Source organism: Sebastes fasciatus, chromosome 17, assembly GCF_043250625.1.
Source record: "Sebastes fasciatus isolate fSebFas1 chromosome 17, fSebFas1.pri, whole genome shotgun sequence".
In the NCBI taxonomy this organism is placed as follows: Eukaryota; Metazoa; Chordata; class Actinopteri; order Perciformes; family Sebastidae; genus Sebastes; species Sebastes fasciatus.
The window spans coordinates 11,716,044-11,737,679 of record NC_133811.1 but is presented as its reverse complement, the minus strand read 5'-3'; the positions used below and the strand labels follow the sequence as shown (position 1 = coordinate 11,737,679).

General features: G+C 40.2%; 1 protein-coding gene across 2 annotated transcripts; it reads left to right on the top strand.

Annotated features, from left to right (window-relative positions):
• The first annotated feature begins 1,508 nt into the window (after positions 1-1,508).
• Positions 1,509-20,845, top strand: gjb9b (gap junction protein beta 9b). 2 transcript variants are annotated; one of them, XM_074612311.1, is made up of 3 exons: positions 1,509-1,589; positions 18,220-18,702; positions 19,643-20,845. In XM_074612311.1, the coding sequence occupies exons 2-3, from the start codon at positions 18,313-18,315 to the stop codon at positions 20,072-20,074; spliced, it is 822 nt and encodes a 273-aa protein (XP_074468412.1). In that variant the 5' UTR covers positions 1,509-1,589; positions 18,220-18,312; the 3' UTR covers positions 20,075-20,845. The 2 variants fall into 2 exon arrangements, with proteins under 2 accessions (XP_074468412.1, XP_074468411.1); XM_074612310.1 differs by lacking the exon at positions 1,509-1,589 and adding an exon at positions 13,133-13,362.
• The last annotated feature ends 791 nt before the right edge of the window (positions 20,846-21,636 follow it).

Sequence of the window (21,636 nt, the reverse complement as noted above, 5' to 3'; positions counted from 1 at the left end):
AAAACAGGAACTGGACTCAAATGCAGACAGTAGAGGAGGCTGCGGAAGGATTTCAGTGATTTATTAAAGAAAAGAGGCACATCCATCTACAGTCTGACATCACACAACAATGGAAGCGCACATTGTAAATGCTAAACCATCAACTCAAAGGCAGAGCAAAGTATATTTGCTTGTATTTTATTAAAATAATTAGGGCTGTCAATCGATTCAAATATTTAATAGCGATTAATTGCATGATTGTCTATAGTTAATCACGATTAATCGCAAATTAATCACATTTTAAAGAGCCTTAAAGAGATAATTGTCAAGTATTTAATACTCTTATCAACATGGGAGTGAACAAATACAGTATGCTGCTTTAGGCAAATCAATTAACAACACAAAACAATGACAAATATTGTCCAGAAACCCTCACAGGTACTGCATTTAGCATAAAAACAAAATGTGCTCAAATCATAAAATAGCAAACTGCAGCCCAACAGTCAACAACAGCTGTCAGTGTGTCAGTGTGCTGACTTGACTATGACTTGCCCAAAACTGCATGTGATTATCATAAAGTGGGCATGTCGGTAAAGGGGAGACTCGTGGGTACTCAGAGACACCATTTTTATTCACATATCTGGAAGTCAGAGGTCAAGGAACCCCTTTGCCATGCCAGTTTTTTTCACCAAAATTTTGAAGTTTGGAGCGTTATTTAGCCTCTTTTGCGACAAGCTAGTACGGCATGGTCGATACCAATGGATTCCTTAGGTTTTCTTCACTCTAGCTTTAAAACTGAGCCCGCTGCAACCTAAAAATCATTTAAAATTTGACAGCCCTAAAAATAATACATGATATCATATAGTAAAACCTGGTCTGCATGTAAATTGATGTCAAAATACAGTATGTCGCCATGTTACTAGGTAGTTGGTTACAGCAGACAATCTCTGAAAGTGATCGACTGCACAAATGTTGTTCGGTAATACATCAAAAATGCAAGAAAAATGTGGAGGCTGCACTGTTAAGAGTTCAATTGTGTACACACTTTCCAAAGCTTGTCACGGTCAGCCATGTTTTTTGTTTACGTTTGGCGTTGTGCACCCCAGGCCTTTTGAAAGAGGCTGGGACACAGTTTTGAGCTCTGGGGTATGACACATGCACATCAGTGTAACTGAAGCTGCGGTCGGGCGTTGCTATTCACTCAATTTTGGAGAGTGCAGATCAGATTTTACTGTGCACTTGTTGTACCCTAAAGATATGACGCGTTGGGGACGCGTGACATCCTCTTTTCACCCTCTTTGCGTGCACCTGGAATGCTTGGAGGTCTGAAGTTGGAAATTTCAACTGGGAAAATTCCAATCTCCAAGTTGTCTGGAACGCAGCATAAACACTTGACTAAAAACTAAACACTAGGAAAAAGACTGCTATGGATGTACTAAGACAAACTGGAAGAGAACAAAGGAACTGGGCTGGTATATATGTAGTGAATGACTGACTGGGGAAGTGAGAACAGGTGAGCAGGAGGTGAGGTGACTGCAGGATGAATAAGGACAGGTGGAACTAACAGCCAATCAAAACACTCAAAGGCAGGAAGTGAAGTGAAACGAGAGGTGAGTAACAAAACAAAACGGGAAACACTAAACATGAATGATACGAATAAATGAAACAAAGAGAAACATAACCTCAGGAGCAGGGGCGGATTATCACAAGTGCAGGGCAAGCTGTCTCACTTACTCACACATCATTAATTGTACAATCTTTAGTAGACGGTATAATCACCCAACTCCACCGAGCATGTCAAGGTAATTAAAGGGCACTGCTCTGACTGACGGGATCTGAGAGTGCAGGCATGTGTTTGCCTATTATTTCTGCAGTAGAGAACCAAAATTTAGAATTAAGAGGCATGGCAAAGCTCTTCCATGCCGTATGTCGTATGTAACTCTGCTGTGTCATTATGAGCCAAGTCATTTTTTCAAGCGGTAACATTTTTTTAGATACTGAAACATAACAAGAGGGTATTTTAAAGAGCTTTACAGATAGCATCAGCACAGTTTGAAAGCTGCCTTTAGTGTGGCTGTTAAAAGATAGCTTGGGATATTTTAGATGCTGAACAGGAGTCTACTGAGGTACAAACTTGGCTTTGGCCTCAATGCCTGATTGGAATGCTTTCCAAAAAAAAAAAAAAATTACTTCATAAAAATAACTATCCTTAGAGATTACAGAATAGCCACAAAAGAGTATTTAGAATATTATAAAAAGCCTCACTTAAATTCACATTACACCCATTTAAAGGATAATTGGGTTCATTAACAGGTGAAAAACATAAACTGTGATTAGGCATGTTGTACACAAGCCAACAGTGTAGCTAGATGATCTAAACATTTTATTTGGAGGTAAAAGCGAAAAGTGAGCACAGCCACAAATGTTGGTAAAAATTGGGATTAAAGTAGCCTATATGCAAAATTAGAGATTTGTCTGTAAAGCTCTTTGATACTGAAGAAAACTGTGATTGTGATGTTTCTCGGGCAAGCTATAAAGCATCTTTTTTCTATGATTTCGGAGCGAATTTATGGTGGTTCGTTCACAATGGACATCAGAGATAATGATATTCTCGGGAAGTGTAAGACACTCCGAATTATATCAATTTGTTTCATGTCTGTGTGTTAAAAATTTGACTCAAATTCACCTCTTGCAGTATATCTCCGCTTTTGGCTTTGTCTTGTGAAATGTCTAAGTCTATTGCAGGCCATATCCTGTAACTCTAAGATTGTTAAAATGCCATCCGGAGCGATGAGTTAAATTACAGAGAAGCACCGTTAATACTTCATTCCCCACCTCCCCTTGTGATGTTAATCCCGTCCAAATAGGGTTTAAAAGTCTAACAACAAATTACCAAAACTATTAAAGCAATATCTACATTTTAATAGATGTAAATCATCTTTAACTTCACTAACAGTACACTTGCACCTTAAACATCAAAAGGTGTAAATGTATTATCGTGAAGAGCAGCAGTTGGCTTTGAACAAGGTGTAGGATGAGATTAATGAGTGGATGTGTGTGGAATAATGATGAATATGTCTCCTTGTACAGAAGTGGTCCAGAGATTAGCAGAGGAAAGCCCCAGAGGAGTGGCAACCAATCTGCACAAGATCTACCATAATACCACTTGTTGTGCATGCATTCCCATCATCCTACACTGCATTGTTATGCAGGGTCACAGGCTAAAGGCATCACTCTATCGCCAAGATAATTGAAGATCATTTCTGAATATCATCATGCGTTATTTATAACATGAGAGGTTACTGTACATGATATATGGTATAATAGATTTCCAAATGAAATGGGTTCTTTATTTATTGCAGTTTATAGACCTGAAATATAAATCACACAAACAATTTAGGTTTTCAGAGCCTACATTAACAATTAGCATACAATTAATGGTCATCCTATTATTCATAGACATCATAGACTATTCACTGTTTAATCATAAAAAAGACAACTTATCTGCTCTGGCTGACAACAAAACAATGTAGTGTAGTTTTACATGCAGCTCACTGCTCCCTCAAACACCACAATCACTGCCAGTTCCACATACAAAAAGGAACGGTTGCTCTCTGGAATAGCAAATCCTGACCTACTCGACGTTAACAGGAAAACACAATAAATGGCATGCACTACCGTAGCACCACAGCACATTTCTCCGAATCTATCACATTTAAATAAGTGTTATTGCATTTGCTAAAGATAGCTTTGCAGGGGAGAGATAGAAACTCCAAATTTGTAGTTAATTTTTGAAACAGTGGGACTTCACACGGTAGTAAACAAAAGCAGATTTCTCATTAGCTCATAAATGTGGATTTTGTTGGCTTAAATTGCGACTGTCACAAGCCGATTTTAATGCCAGCACTAAAACTAAAAATGAGTCGGTTGAAAACTCCTTTCTTCAGCTTACTTTTTAATGTTTCCTGCTGATTAGTTTTAAAAAAGAAGCCTGTAAAGGGGTCATAAATATGCACATGCGGGCTATATGTAATGTTAAAAGACTGAGGTTAAAGCTATATGTCCCAGTTCTAAAAGTCAGCATTCCTACCAGCTGATAAGGTTCAGCGTCGTCAGCATTGCAGGGTAGAGCTAGTTAGTCCTATAGTACAGTATGATAACTAAAAGTGTATTTAAAACATTAGTCTTTCCAACATAAGCCTGTTGGTTTGGTTGCTGTACAGCTTGTATAGAGAACACAGAACAGTGAGGCCATGTTTCTGATAAGTTTGGCACAGTTTGTGGAAATACTGGGTTAAATGTTCATTTAGCCCCAAGCAAAAATGTTCTCATCCCAGGCAGACAGCAAATACCTGTGAGGTGATGAAAATACCTTGGAAGATGCAACCCGCTGCCCGATTACACAGATAAAATTAGGTTGGGTTTGCTCCATTTTGAATTTCATTTTCTCAGATCAGCTGCATCGTCCAGTCAATAACTGATTACCAATAAGGGGGACGCGTCAGTCGGTAAAAGACTTCCGTGAAGGCTGCTGTCGTGTATCCTCGCTCATGGCTCCTCAGAGATCCCTCCTCGCTCCTATGTGCAGAAATGAGAGCTTTGAGACGGTCTTAAAAAATGGCGGACCAAGACAACTTCCGGTTCAAGCAAATAAGAGAATTTGGATGTACCCATGGTCAGAGACATAGACTGTATATAAGAAGTGGATGTCGTCACCGTGACGTCACCCATTGGTTTATGGACTGCCGTTTTGAAGCCTCGAGTTTGGCATTTTCGTCCGTCGCTATCTTGTTTTTTTGCAACCAGAAGTGAGAGGTTGGAGCTAGGTCCACCCGAACGCTGAATAAGACATTTTTAGGCGACCAAAAATGATATAATTATCTTTCATGAACTGAAAACACACTGTGAAAGGGTTAAAGTTGTAAGACGAAAACATGGACAACTCCCAGACTGGACAACGCCGTGATAGCGACCCTCAATCACAAGGTAGCCACGCCCTAAAGCATACCCTGCTTTATGGTCTATTTGACTCTAAATGGGACCATAATTTACTAAATGAACATCATGCTGTATTGAAGAAGACTTGAAACTATTGAGATTGAGATCATAAACTCATGTTTACAATGTTTACTGAGGTAAAAGTGAGAAGTAGGCTTATTTTCTCATAGACTTCTATACAATCAGACTTCTTTTTGCAACCAGAGGAGTCGCCCCCTGCTGGCTATTAGAAAGGATGCAAGTTTAGGTCACTTCCGCATTGGCTTCACCTCTCAGAACCTGAGGTAGCCCACTGGTCAGAGATGTCATGGCGTGTACGTAGTGCTAAGGTCACATATGGGGCTGGTCACTCTTGAGTGAGTAGTTCAGACACTGATACAAACAAACATTAAGAGGCTTTTATTAAGTGTTGTCATGCAGTTGAGAAAATTACATGTTCAACTTAATCATAATTGATTGTTATCCCAGTGGTAAGTCAAGTACGTATGCAGGCAAGCAATCATACACATTTTTATTAACAACTTTGCCTCACTTTGTGCATTTTATATGGAACACATTAAGTATAATTAACGACTCTTTGATTGGCTGTAATCAGCGGCTCTCAGAGTAAATCAGCTCACAGACAGCTCTGCCTTTTCCCAGTCAGTCAATCTCTTCTGACGAACCTTTTCTTTGCACGGACCAGCATCCCGTGGAGTCAGTGTAATGGGCAGAGAAGGACAGAAAGAGGGAGAGCGAAAGAAGATGGTGACCTCCTCGAGGGGGCATCCTGACATCATCCGCAGTGGCGGAGGAGACATGGCGCTGTCACAACACACGGCGAGGGGGGGCTGGCTCGGTGTCACCAGCTCTGACACACTGGGGGTTGACCCAAGCTGGAGCAATGACTGTGACAGTAATGGGACAGGTCTCTGGGAGAGGGATGGTGGTGGTGGGGCAGGATAGAAACAAGAGGAGGTGGAGGGGTGAGTTGTGGGAAGGGTGGTTTGTTGAGGATGATCAGAGAGACGAGGCATACGAGTAGACAGCAAGACTGTGTCAGCATGGATGGATACAGCATTGTTTGGATATCTGAAGTAAAACAGTTCAAACCTGACATGTGAAAAGCTTTGTGTAGCATTTTTAAACATAAGTGTCAAATTAACAGTGATAGTTTTGTATAAACAAATGATCAGACCAATGTCAAGAGAATGTCAGCCTCTATTGATTATTGTTTTCCTATGAATGTCCAGCAACACGTAACGCACATGTCAATTTCCGCTCCAGTCTTTTCAAAATAAACTTCCATCTTCACAGGAAACAACTTGGTTAGGTTTAGGCAACAAGACCACTTAGTTAGGTTTAGGAAAAAAATGTGGTTTGGGTTAAAATGACTATTTTAAATACTTTGTTAGATCAAACACACCAAGCTGACGGTCGGCAGTCAGTTTGGGGCCGGTTAAGCCTAGTTTTTGCGGCGTGTCTCGCACCGTCGGCTCTAGTCCGCCAATTCAGCATGTTGAATCCGTGGCGGAGCCCTTCGGTGAGAGAAATCACTCTGATCGGCTGTTCAGCTTAAACGAATCAGTGCACAAGAAGAGAGACGGAAGTGAGGATAACAAGCCAACGAGTAAAGTCAAAGAGGGCACACGCAGAAGGCTCTTCTCATTTTTCATCTTCATCTTATCTGATCTGATCATTCTGATACACGGATATTTTCACAACGACACGGTCGTCTGGAATGAAGCTAAGTGGTGAGTGAGAGCGATGTGAAAATGGTCGGCTAATGTGCACTTTGTTTCATGTACGTATCATAAAAACGGCTAGCATATCCGCAGTCCTCTGTCTTCCAGTTTCCCTTTTTTGAATGACGAATACAGACTACCGCCGCCTGCTGGTGTGGAGAGTTATTTCATCTCACGCAGGCGCAGAACGTGCGTGCTAACTGGCCGTCAGCTGTAGTCTTTGCGATGTGTTCAAATGCAACTTGTTGGCCAAGACGAAGGAGAATTGAGGCGACGCAACAGTCAGCCTTCATCGTCGCCGAGTCTTTGATGTCGGCTTGGTGTGTCTGGACATTTAGGCAACAAAACTTCTTAGTTAGGTTTAGGGAAAGATCGTGGTTTGAGTTAAAATAACTTCAGAAATGGCCTAAGTTAATTACGGAAGTTATGTAACAAATAAATCAATGTTGACTTCTGCTTTCACACGGGGTACGAACACCGGTCTCCTGTGCAAAAGTCTTGTCGCACTTTATATTTCCTGGTTCACAATTACGTGGATTACATATGAAATGATTTTGTGCGATATACTGTATATACGAATTACAGTGCATTCATTTTCGTAGGTATAACTACGAACAATGAGATCAGCCTGACCTCAAATAGTACCATATTTTCCAGAAAACCCTTTTTTGACCTTTGCCCTTTCCTCCATCTTTGTAGTTTGCTGTGAGAGACAGTCTTCTTGGGGAGGGTCTTAAATGTTCTTTAATGTCTTGAAATCTCCCTATGTTTCAGTTACCAAGTATAAAGCATTAATTTTCTTTGATTTCCCATGCTGATAATAAACTTGTCCCCCAGTTTTATTTCACACATTTCTAATGGGACTAATTTAGTAGCTTCAGCATTACAAGCATATGCATGTGCACGCTCAGCCAATCAGCCTGAGCCCATTTAATCTTTTGGGGTTCTGCCCGATAAAAAGACTCTTTTATGCATCTCGGATTGCCAGCAGGCATTGTGCAGAGACTATCCGGGGTGCAGAGGTGTAATCCACCATTTCAGGATACACAGCTGAATGGTGCTTTCCATAAACAGTGTGGGGAGAGAGGTGTTGATCCAGTGATTTGCTCATTTGGTTCAGTTGTCTCGTTTCCACAACGTCTGCACTTTCCGGAGGGGTGTGGAGAAAGGTTGCTTTTTTGGCCACCCTCACCTAAAAATGTTCTCTGCTATAGGAAGAAAACATCCAGTGATATATTCCTCTGTGGGAGTTGCTTTTCATTCTTCAGGCCCCGAGAACACTTGTGAACCCACATTTTCAGACAGGCCTCTCTTAAATTGTTGTCACTAAGTCTGCCCTGCAGACTCTACAGGAGTGACTTACTTTTGTATTTTTCCAGTTTATTCCACATATCTGCCGAGTATAAAAGAGCTCCGAATCGCATTCCTCTCAGGCAGAATCTGAACAAAAAAAAAAATCTCTTTTAGAATTAATTTAGGAAAAATGATCTTTGCCATCTGTGTTCAGACAAGGTGCATTTGGAGAATAAGTAATGGCTCCAGGAAGGATGCTTGACCAAAACGTAGCCATTCAATAAATTAAGAGCGTTGACAGTGTTGTGAGCTGATTTTGTTACTTAGAGTTAATTCAGGTCAACAATGAATCAGCCGGATGTCTTCTAGCTTCCTCCACATAACAAGAAGAGCAAGGAGAGGTTGCATTGCTCTTGGCATGTGTTATGTGGAATGCTAAGTGGAGGCACATACAATAGAAAGGGAGTGTCTGATCGGAAGCCTGCGTGTAGTCAGGTATGGACTTTTCCTTAATCTTAACATCTTTGTACAGCTTTGATCATTCATCCTGTTTGTTCATCCTGTTTATTCATCTTTTTTTGGACATGTTGGGTCTTTTACAAGTTACAAATACAGGACTAAAGGAGAGCTTTCACAACTCTTATTCCAAATCCATGAGCAGTTTGCCTAAAAATGTAGTAACCATTTTTTTTCCAAACCTAGTGCAGACCAAGAAACCCAAGTACCTAAATCCACCTGACAATGAAAGACGCCAGGCTTCAGTCATATTGAGGTCTAGTTTATTGGTCTATTGACAACTTCATTGGTGGCACCTTTGCACTGTTAGCGAGAACATGATGAAGAAAACTGTTCTTCGTTTTTCTATGAATTCTATATGGCCTTATGGATGTTTATTCGCGATGGACAGCGGCGAAGCATTAACTTAACTAAGTAGTCGTATTGCGTTTCATTGTCATTTTAAGCCAAACCATGATGTTTTTTTTTTTTAATAAACCTAACCAGGTAGTTTTGTTGCATTTTTTTGTGTTTTGTTTCAATTTCGAAGTCATTTTAAGCCAATTTTTGTTTCAATTTACAACGTTAACCACTTGTTCAGTGGTGGACTCAGGCTTTCTAAGGGGCAGGGGCCAAAAAAAATAAAAATTGCACCAGCTGCATGTGGTGGGGCACCAGCGCACAGAAAGTTTTATAGTATTTAGGGTATTCTATATGGCACTGCATCGCATCTTCTCAATTTTAGGGCCACCCTAAACTTTTCTCCTTTTAAGGGCACCTCAGGAAGCATTGTATCGTGTTTTATCTAGGGACATCCAAGAGGGCACTTTGCAAATTTTTTTTTTCAAACAGGGGGCGCCAAGGGGGGGCAGTCTCTGAGACTCTTGTTGATCCAATGAGTTCAATTGTATTCATGTGTGATGATGTTAGTCCCCATAGTAGCTATTTCATTGTAGTGAGACCATTTTTTGAAACTTGACCTCACTGTATAAAATGACCTGTTGTGACCTCTAGGATAATCACAGCCTCATGAAACTTTACAGCCACAAACTAGAAATCTAGGGCATTCAGAGGTCCTAAGGGGGTTTCTGAGCAGTTTCCAGAGCAGAAGTGCTCGACATCCAATTGCTGAAATATGCAATTCCTGCAGAAATCTCAAAATGTCAAAAGTCTTTGAAACCAAATCACAGCATGGCCCTTTCTATGATGTTCCTAGAGGTCTTTGTGTCTTAATGTGGTATTTTGGAGGGATTATTAATCATTTTTATCACTTCTCAATTGGTAAATAAATGGTCAAATTTAGCACCAAATCTTTGTAACAAATGGTATCAACCCAAAAATTGCCGCTACAACTCATGGAACATAATAGAGTATGGGAATGGATATCGTATACTTTGATCATAATGTTCTAAACCCTTATACACAATTAATTTGAATTAAATCATTAATTAATTTGTGTTTATTTCTGATGTATAACTAGAACAACTTGTCACAGTGCTCAGCTGCATCTGAAATTAATCTTCAGCTTTCAGATGATCTACTGTTGACCTGTACCCCCCTAAAAAAGACAAAAACGGGTCTATTGTGGATCTCAGAGGGTTAATAAACAAGAAAATTCTTTACAGATATGTAGGTATCAGGAGAGAATTTACATTCAGATCCAACACAATGTAATGATGGAGGGTGGTGAAAGTGAAAGAGAGGTGCTCGGTTTGAACTTCTCAGCAGCTTGAACAAAATGATCATGCGCTAGTCGTTTGTGCTAATGTGGCTCTGCCAGCCCATTTAACCTGCGTCAACCAACATTGTTTCCTGGCAACAGTGTGGTAACCACATGCAGTACGATAATGAAAATGTGACACCAACATACCACACATTGCAAAAAAAGTAGGTTAGAGAGATATGAGTTAAACAGGCTCGTTGTGATTGGCTGAGCATGTGCATGTATAATCAGTGGGCGGCTAGTGAAGAGAGCCCTAATGAAGAACTACAACTCATCATAGAGCTACAGTACAGCGGTGATATCATGTCTTTAGTCTCACCAAAAAGTCTGCTGCTGTTTTAAATATTAAATTTGCTGCTCAGCGCAGATCATCTGGAATAGCTCGTCTTTGGTATCGCTATTGACAACCGGCTCTGCAAGCTTTTCTTGGATGCTGCCTCTTTCTTTATCACAGATGATGTGGCTGCTTAGTTTTAATAGGGGAGATGAGATCCTCTGCTTCTCTGTCTGCTTAACATTTCTCCTCTCCCTCTCTTCCCCCCCCACCCCCTCCGTCTGACAGAAAAAAAACTGTGATAAAACGATGGAGCATCAGCATTCTCTAGAGGCCAATGAAGGGCATAACATATTCTCTGTAAACACATTCATCTTTCTCTCCGTCTGATCTTTCTCCTGTCTACTTCCCCTCGATGCGAGATAGTATAATATTTATTGCATAATCCAGCCATGTGCAGACTCTTCTATTTTGGGCTAGGTACAACCTGACTTTTTTTTTTTTTTTTTTTTTTTTTGAAAGGACGAACTGGTTTGATGTAACAAGAGGAACCAAGTGAGAAACCTGCTTTGTGGCTTGTGAGGAAGTTACAAATAAGGTTGACAAACATCACTATGGCACACCCTAACTGAAGTTAGTAAATGCCCTGAGGTCTGTATTCTTTTGCTTTGTCTCTCCCTCTCTCTGTCTGTCATTCACATAGCAACAACAACCGATCTACATACTCATTTTCTACAGTGCACATGTGTACCTTTGTTTACTATATATGTTTCAATCATGGTATATGCAGCCAGCCAACAAGTGGGTGTGTCAGCGTATTACTTGGAAACTAGAGAGAAAGAAGAAATCAAACAAACAAACAATAAAAAGCAGGTCTGAAATCCTTCCCTCCTGTGGAATGTATGGGATTGTTTGCTCTGAAGACACAACTATTATCTACTTCCCACAGGGATTAGCTGTCATGTGTTGATTTTGATTACTTTGTGTATGTGTAAGGGCCATGGTTAGTTTTTATTTTAGTTTTTCAATTTCATCTTAATTTAGTTCTTAGAGTGCATTCGCTAGTTTTAGTTTAGATTCAGTTTTTCAAAAAGGTTTAGTTTTACAGTTTTACTTTATTTTTGTTAGGGCCAGGTATAATATCTCAGAAGAAGGATCTAGATGTACGTATGACCATAATATTTAATCCTTGTGCTACTTTAGTGAAGCAATTGCAGCCATATAAGGGAAGGTCAAGGGCGTTCAGTTTCTGTGGTTCAATGTCACGGAAATTCATGTCGTCTCCTTTTTCGGGTAGCGATATATTATAGTTAAAAATACTCAAATTGAAATTAATTTACGTTCATTTTTTATTATTTTTACTACCCAGGCAATTTTGCTTCAGTTTAACTTTAGTTTTCTTAAAGGATATAGTTTTTATTTAGTTTCAGTTCAGGGCTTAGACGAAGTAGTGGGACACAGTGAGGATGTGATACTGTGGGATCTGAATATGATCCCATAGGGGATTTGGGGTGTGTTTGCTGACATCAGTAGTAATCAGTAAGTCTTCTTTTAAGACCTACTTATTGTAATTCCCAGTGTTTTTCTTTCACTTTTTACTCCAAACTATTGTTTAAATATTTATCAGACTTTCATTTTGAGTATAGGCTCAAAGGAGTGCCTGACATTGTTCTTTTTGTCCACATACAATCATCACAGTGCAAAGGAAGGAAGTAAAGTAAGTCAAATTTAATTTTAGTCAAATCCAGCAATCGGTGGCAAGTTGTAGTGACTCTACTCTCTGCTAAAACTCGTCCGTGGTTGCTCGTGGTAACTTATGTGAATCGTTGGCGTATATAATAAACACAGATGTATTTAAAATGGATTAAAGTAGAATTGAAGGGTTTAAACGAGGACACAGCTGCCGTCACTATACGAGCAACCACGACGCATTCGGCTGAGACTCACCAGTTAACACAGTTAGCAGACACTTTGTACATGTTCTTGACTGTGATGCTGACCTAATGATGTTTACTTTGTGGTCATTAGGTTGCCCTAGTTAGAGCAACAAACATTATATTTCACAATAACGCCACAGTTAGTTGATTGACTTCATTTAGTGTCATAAGCAGTGTTAACTTAGCCGACGTTACTTGTTTCACCATGTTACGCTAACGTTATAGGCAGCTGAGAACTGCTCAGACATCCTAGACATCGTAGTCAAAAGTAATGTTGTATAGAAAGTAAAGGTCAAAGTAGAAAATTGTAGGCCTACACTTCTTAGGACAAGCTTGCATTCAGACGGGGCCGTATTGGGAGACGCCACCCCGGTAATGGCAACTTGGTTTTTTTTCAGAACCTAAGTACGCTAGTAATAGGGTCAGTAAATGCAAGTTGATGACACTGAGGGGGATCTTAAGGTTAAATGCCTGAAACCAGTGCAAAACCAAGTACCGACAATGGCTCATACTTTGCATTGTAAAGTACACAACACAATGCAGGTATGTCAACTGTCTGGTTAGTCACCTGCGTGTTGATGACCTTTACTTTTGATCTAACTATCGTTATCACATCATTTTCCATTCTCGCGTCCAACTGTCTGTTTCTCTTTTTATTCTCTGATGCTATCTCTCTTGTCTTCCCTTGAAAAAACCCCGAGGCAGGTCTACTCATGCAAAACAAGCTCAGGTTGAAACTGCCAGTGTGTGAGAGTAAAGTGTCCGTATACGATGCTCCACCCACTCCTCCCATTCCTGACTCTTCCAGCAAGTCCACACCTCAAAGCCAACCCCCTCAAAAATATCCAGGTGAGACTGAGTCAGTCAGCATCGACACAAGGTCAGCTAGGACACATTCGCTTACCAGACAGTCTGTTACACTGCTTCTCTGGGTCTAAGGTAAGGGGCTTTATCTTTATTTATAAGATGCGTTAGATCAAGAAAATAAATAGATACATTTCAGTTTTAATATCAGATGAATACTATAGAGAGGATTCAAGAGGACAAAGGATTGTGCGAGAAGAAGGGACACTAAAAAGGGCAAGAGTATTGTTCATTCTGTTCCTTCTCTATTATAAGAGGGAAGATCTTGTGTGTCAGGAGGAAGCGCAGCCCTGGTGCGTACAAAAGAGTGAGATTTGTAAAGACATAACTGGAAGCGCTGCGAATAAAACTATACACGGATTGCTTGTGCTTTACTCCTCCGGCTGATACGTGTTACCTTGAAAGATGGAATAAAGTCAGGTTGAAGAAGGCGAGATGTGTGAATGACAGGAAAAAAGAAGAAGAAGACGAAGAAGAAAAAGGCTCACAAGGGAACTTCAACCCCACCTTGTTAGCCAGGAGCATTGACTCATACAGACAATGTAGACTCGGGTATTTGCAACTGGCTCAACCTGTAGAGCAAGTCACCGTTAAGGATCTATCAGCGTGTCAGATGAGGTGGTTATGTACACAGGGATTTAGATAAAGCTGTAGTCACGGAGATCTGCACTGAGTATTAATACAAGTGTAAAGGGATCTTTTCTAACTTTCCTTGCTTATAATACCACACCTGTTTGTGTGATGATGAGAATGTTTATGGTCGTTGACTTCCCTCATGAGAGTCACAACTCATGCACACTGTGTTAGACTCTTACCCCATTTGTGCCCAGTGTGCAGACAAATGTGAAGAATTTTTCAAAATCGGTCAAACCAGTTTTTCCTCATCTTTAAGACTTTTGTTTTTACAATAGACTCCAATATATTATAGGAAAAATCATTAGTCCCATGATACCAAATACTAAATATAGTACGATAAGAAAATGGCTGTATGACAGAGACTACAAGGTGCCCGATCAAGTATTTGGTTTCTATGAATAATAAATAATAAAAACAATAAAAATATTAAAGATATGCACACATATGGCAGGGTAAAAAAAAGATATTAAATAAACATAATGTTAATGTTTTTCCTAATTTTTCAAAAATCCTGATACATTCTTCATGAGATCTAAAAAATTCAAAGTTGTACTATTAGATACTAGACCGAAGTATGTTCTTACTAGGGCTGTCAATCGATTAAAATAATTAATCGCGATTAATCACATGATTGTCCTTATAGTTAATCGCAATTAATCACAAATTAATCACACTTTTTTTTTTTATCTGTTCAAAATATACTTTAAATAGAGATTTGTCAAGTATTTGATACTCTTATTAACATGGGAGTGGGCAAATATGCTTACTATATGCAAATGTATATGTATATATATATATACTGTCAGTGTGTCAGTGTGCTGACTTGACTATGACTTGCCCCAAACTGCATGTGATTATCATAAAGTGGACATTTCTGTAAAGGGGAGACTCGTGGGTACCCATAGAACCCATTTTCATTCACATATCTTGAGGTCTTATTTAACCTCCTTCTCGACAAGCTAGTATGACATGGTTGGTACCAATGGATTCCTTAGGTTTTCATATGATGCCAGTATCTTCACTGTAGCTTAAAAACTGAGCCTGTTACAACCTAAAAATCACAAGTTGCATTAATGCGTTAAATAAATTAGTAGTATTAAAACAAATTTGCGTTAACTTTGACTAACCTAGTTTGTACCAATTTTCAGGACTTTTGACCAATCAGAACAAATGTTGACGCATTTTCCCCTATAATATAAATATAGTCTTTGGGTTTAATAAAGCCACTAGAGATGTATTTGCATCGCTATATTGGAAACAAATGCACCCCATAACCTGAGGTTTTCTCAGTCGAGAAAGCGTGATACGTCTCGTCTGTCACAACAAAGAGAAAGACAAACACACGGCAGAGAGATAGACGAGGCCGCCTTCTGTCGGCACGGAAGGCAACATTGCAATCAAGAGCAAATAGGAAAACAAATTGTGGTCCGGCTTCGCCATCTCCCTCAGACAAGATATACTGCTGTCTCTTGAGTTTGTTATTTTTTCCGTATCTGGGCTGAATGTCACCTCAAAGTTAGTGTATGTGTGAGTGTGCATCTTGTATGAAATTGGGAGACAGCTCGCACTGATGAATCGTATGTTCTATATGTTTGTGCAAAAGCAATGAATGATTAATTCCACTCTCCATTTAGAAGGAGAGGTAACATCAGCAGTGACTGAACGTGTCTGGCTTTCAGTAGCCCATGTTGTGATTGTGAAGGCATTCATTGAGTCAAGTCTTTTTATGCTCTGTCATTTTTAATAGTCAGGAATTCTGGATGAGAGAGAAAATAGCAACTGATTTGACAGCTCAATATGTCTACAGTGATGCAGACGGAAAGTGTTTCTGAATTCAAATTGTCTGGATTAGACGAGACAGAAGTGAAATGGAACAGTGGGCAGCGAGGCTGTTATCCAACTGGTTCCGGGTGCATTCTTTTCTGTCGCTGAAAAAAAATCCTTGAGAAGTTGTAACCCTTTTGTGGCGTTCCAGACTCTCCTTATGTTTACACTTACATAACTAAGTCATAATTCAAAGATGTTTGCATCCAACAATGAGTCTTTTTAAACACTCATTCTGCACCTGCATGCACACACCTACATGCAAACAACACTTCATTTACACACCACCAAACCCAGGGAGAGAGAAAGAGGATACACACACAACCAAAGAAATCTGAGAGCACACCAACCACACACAAGGAAATGGAGGTGATCCATGACAGCTCCATCTTTAAAGTCTGCACACGATCACACCATTAAATCCACACGGTGATATTTTTACTAAAATTCCCTTTCTTTCTGTCTCAGAGCACGGGTCCCGCGGTACGATCAAGGCTTGCTTAACATTCACAAATGAAATGCGATCCCCTGACGGTCCTTTGAAGAAGGTTGCAGTAGGCACTTGGGGGTTACAGAGATGGCTGTGGCGGCCTGATCAGCCACACTGTTCAAATAGCTGACTAATAGAGTTGAGAGTATTGGTTTGTCTTTTCAGCACAGGGAGGCTCGGATGATGACTCACTCACTGATGTGTAATGAGTCAGTGCTGAAGAGGCAGCTCTGTGTAAATACGGATCGGCTATGAATGGGAATGTGTTTGTGAAAATGATGTCTGGTTGTTTTGTTGCCTCACAACTGACCGCCGTTTCAAAATTGCTTTTTTGTTTGTGATTGTTTCCTCGGTTTCTTAGGGCTGGGGGAATAACACAATAAAAAAAGTTCTGTAGCCGTTCGTTGCTATACCTACGAAAAGTAATAAGCATTTTAATTCGTATATATCCCATGAAATAATTTCATATTTAATCCATGTAATTGTGAATCAGAAAGTATAAAGAGCAACAAACCCAGCATAGGAAGAGGTTGGGGTGGATGGGTGAGTGAAAGAAACACTGGACTTTCACCCAGGTGACCGGTGTTTTATTTATTTATTTTTCACGTAACTTCCGTACTTAAGTTGCGCCACTTCCGGAGTTATTTTAACCCAAACCACGATATTTTCCTAAACCTAAACAAGTAGTTTTGTTGCCTAAACCAAGTCAATCTTTTCCTAAAACTATAGTTTTGTTGCATAAACCTAACTAAGTTGTTTTCTGCGAAGACAGAAGTTAATTTTGAAAAGACTGTATGCATGTAACAAGCAGATATTGACATTTGGACCACGTGCGTAGACTGTTTATAAAGATGGATGACGCGTGAAGCCAAAATATCCCGGATACGGGAGCTGTCTTCTTGAGATTTTGGAGCCGGAGTCTGCGCAGTATTGACCGGGCCGTGGAGCCGCGGTATCGAGGTCACCCGCCCGGACCAATCACGGGACGAGCACGGCCGCACATTGTCAGTGAGAGAGACTCACAGACTGCCAATCATGACGTCACACCCCCTTTTTATAGCATCAAATAACCAATTAAAACCAAACTTATCGGAAAAATGTACACTTGAACATACATCAGCGTGATAAGAACTACATAAAATGATTGGAACCATTTTTGGGAAAAATGTATTTGATGTGTACTTTGACTTTTTAATTTGGACCATGTCCCATCCGCTAACATGGAGGAGGCAGGATTTATGACCTATACTGCAGCCAGCCACCAGGGAGAGATGGAGATGTTTTAGTTTCACCTTTGGGGAGCTGTCATGTCATCCATCTTTATATACAGTCTATGGTCATAAAAATGAGGAATAACTCTTCATAAAATATACAAACCGTTTTATGAGGATACATTGAGATGTGTAAATCATTAAAGGGGCACTCTATTTTACATGTCAAGTTCAGTTCATGTGCATGTATAGTTTGTGAAAAACGTTGTATAATATCTCCTGGGGCTCTGGAGGGGGCTTGTCCAATCTGAGAAAATAACCCTGACGATGTCATAGCGGTGTCATCGGTCGACTTGGACTTGTAGACTGCAGATTTATAACAGAAAATCTAAATTATAACTTGGCAGTGTGGAGTTTAAAAGATGTGGGTGTTTACCAGGCAGGGAGGGTGTAACAAAAGACGCCATCTGGTTGCATTATGGGAAATGTAGGATCCAGGACTCTTGGGTCTTCCCAATTTTAGGGACTAAAAGTCAAGATATTTCAGCTGATGCAACACTTGTAACCCTTTAAAAAAGAAAAGAAACAAATCTGTCTCGCTCAAGTCCTCCAACTTTAGGAAGGTGCAGTATTACATCACCGGAGTATTCGTTTAAAGCTGCAATTCTTGCTCTATAAAATGAAATGATATATGAAAAGAGGAATGTGCAGTGCTCTTTAGTGCTTTACTATCCTTTTTCTAAACTGCTTTGTCTTTCTTCCATCACTCAGGTTCAGATCATCAAGAACCACCTGGTCTCCTGAGGAGCTCCCTCATCTCCCTCAGCCTCCTCCGTCCCCTCCTCCACCTCTAAGGCAGCAGCCATGAACTGGTCTGCGTTGGAGTCCCTCATCAGCGGGGTCAACAAGTACTCCACCGTGTTTGGACGCGTCTGGCTCTCCATGGTCTTCGTCTTCCGGGTGATGGTGTTCGTGGTCGCGGCCCAGCGAGTGTGGGGCGACGAGAGCAAGGACTTCGTCTGCAACACAGCCCAGCCGGGCTGCAACAACGTGTGCTACGACCACATCTTCCCCATTTCCCACATCCGCCTGTGGGCCCTGCAGCTCATCTTCGTCACCTGCCCGTCGCTCATGGTGGTCGGGCACGTCAAGTATCGCGAGCAGAAGGACATGAAGTACACCACCTCGCACAAGGGCAGCCATCTGTACGCCAACCCTGGGAAGAAACGCGGGGGGCTGTGGTGGACATACCTGGTAAGAACGGGGGGATGTGAACATTTACGCCTCGTTTCCACGTAGCTCTGTGCACGTATGCGAGTCAGTCAACTGGAAGATCATTCATTCCTATGGGAACCTACGTGATCTCCGATGTTTTTGCAAAACTGCAATGATGGCATATTTAGCAGTTTTGTGAACTATTTTGTTAACAGACGTATGAACCACTATCCATGCCCACTATTGTTACACAGCTAGCGATGTTAGCTAGATATGTCATCAATCTTTTCTCTATATAAATATATAAATATCTAGACTGGACGGCGAAAAACAGACATTAATTCATAGATTAAAAACAATGTTTTATGCAGTTAACTTTCCTCCCATTTCTGTGGTGTTTTTTTTTATTCATCCGTAAAAAGATACATTTCTGCGTTGAACACTAGGGGGCGTAATCCGTATACTATACAGATTTACAGACACAAAACAAATCTATGTGGAAACAAGGCGTTATTCTTGGTGTCCTGCTGTAGACGTCACATGTTAAAAACAGACACAAATGTGGTTCGGCCTTCACCAAACTGAATTTAGTCATTGTTAAAAATGTCAAAAATAATTGCCATGGCTGAGTGGCTATAAAAGGCAGGAGAAGACATTTGTGTAATTACATATGTTGTGTTTTTTCTCCTGGATACAAGAAAACAGTTTTGACAGATTCTTTTGCACCTTTTGGGTCAATCAGAAACAAGTTTCACCATCCCTCCAAACCTGGACTGAAGCTGTATGAGTTATGAATGGTTGAAAATCTTTTCATTATAGATCCTGCATTAGGTCTTCCTCCAGTTTATTATCAACCTCAGAGCAGCAGTGACTGAAAAATCACCTAGATATTGTTTGATGGATGGAAAGACAAATGGCCACCTTTTTTTTTTTTTTAATAAATGTCCCCCAGTTTAACCCTCATTTATCTTTCTCACAGGCGAGTCTGGTTTTCAAGGCAGGCTTCGACACCGGCTTCCTCTACATCCTGTACCACGTCTACGACGGCTACGACATGCCCCGCCTGTCCAAGTGCTCCCTGGCGCCGTGCCCCAACATTGTGGACTGCTACATATCGCGTCCCACCGAGAAGAAGATCTTCACCATCTTCATGGTGGTCTCCTCTGCTTTCTGCATCCTAATGTGCATCTGCGAGATGATTTACCTCATCTGCAAACGCATCCAGAAACTCATCAAGAGGAAGACCGATGCAGAGAGGAGGATGTTCGCCGACAATCACGAGATGACGTCGCTGGCAGCGCCCAGGTCAGAGTTCAGGTCCAAAAGCTCAATCAGAGTGGACCCTACATTAATCTCTACCCAAAATCTCAGTAACTTCAAGGAGGAGGAGAGGCCGTCTGAGAAAAAATGATGCACGATATGGCGGCGACCATGTTGAACAGCAAAGTACTGAAGTGGCCGCTGCAAGCAGATGCATTCATCAGACTCTATGGAGAACTGCTGCTCAACACCAAAGAGATATCCATCAATTCAGGGATTTCTGAGGCAGCGATTTGTAAATATTATCGTGTCTGCAGGAACGCACACTTTATGCATGCAAATTAACCCCTCAAAAGGAGGATTACAGAGGAAGCTAAAGGGTTTAGAATATTGTGTGTGTGTGTGTGAGATGTGTGTTCATGTCTGTATTTGTGTTTTTTGTGTATGTATTGTTGGCCACAGTTACAGTATGTTTAAGCTGTTATATGAGGTACTTTTGTACTCTTGTGTGTGTATATAAAAGTATAAAATGTTGTAAGACCCCTGAGCGAACCATTTCCCTGAAGACACGCACACACACTGCCCCCTAATGAATAAAACAAGATAAACGCACTTCCTTTAGGGGTGACGCAGTAATCGGCAGAGATCGCTTGAGGCGTTTTTGTTCTCAGATATGCAATATGAAGAAAATGCTTTATTGTTCAAGAGTTAGTTGAACTCCTCTTGACATTTTGTGTTCTCATGCTATTAAATCAGCTTAGTGAAGGTATGATACATGTATGAACACATGAAAAATTATACAAAAGATGTTTTTTATACCCACAAATTTGCTTATTTTTTGAAAAATAATGAAGACTCCAAATAATCTATTTTTTTTTGTATTTATTGTTGTGATATATATAAAGTTATTTCACTACTAAAATATTTGTGTGTGTGTGTCCTTGCTCTTTTTGAAGCGTTTTTTCACAATTATCACATGAAACTGTTTCACAATAATAATAACAATAATAACTTAAAAGAACAGTTTGATTGCAATACAACAAACATTATGAATAATAACAGTAAAGTTATACAGCTATTTGCCTCCACAAAGTCCATTAATTCCTGATAATGGACACCTTGAAGGGCATTATCTCGCTTATACCATGGTCACTTACCAAAGAAAAAAATATTAAGACAATTAATTTATATTTTAATGCATTTTGCAACCAAAATCTAAAGTTTTTCTACAATGCATTCACTGCATTTCCCTGGTACCCCTGAAGGTTTGCTAATACCTGGAAAAATCATTACCATCCCATAAGGTTCTTATGTCTTATGCAATGGAAATGTTTTTCACTGCTCCAGTAAATAGGACGGACCTTAGCTACGACTTGGCAACTAGTCCTTTACAGTGTTGTAAATAAGATATTGATTTTGATTCATTGAATGTAGCTGCATCGCATTACTTAAGAATGTTGAACAGACAGTTTCACTGGAACTACTTAGTAGGTGTCAATTATCAGGAATTAATGCACACCCTGCAGCCAATCAGAATTGAGTATTCACCCAGACCATGGTTTAAGTTTAGTTGTATGCTTTACATATCTTTGTCTAGCTTTGTTGTCATTGCATTGTCATTTAGCTGCATTTCTATCTTCCTGTAAATTGTTCTTGGAACTGTGTGCAAGCACATTGAGGGTAACTTAAAACTGGAGTCAAATTCCTTGTATG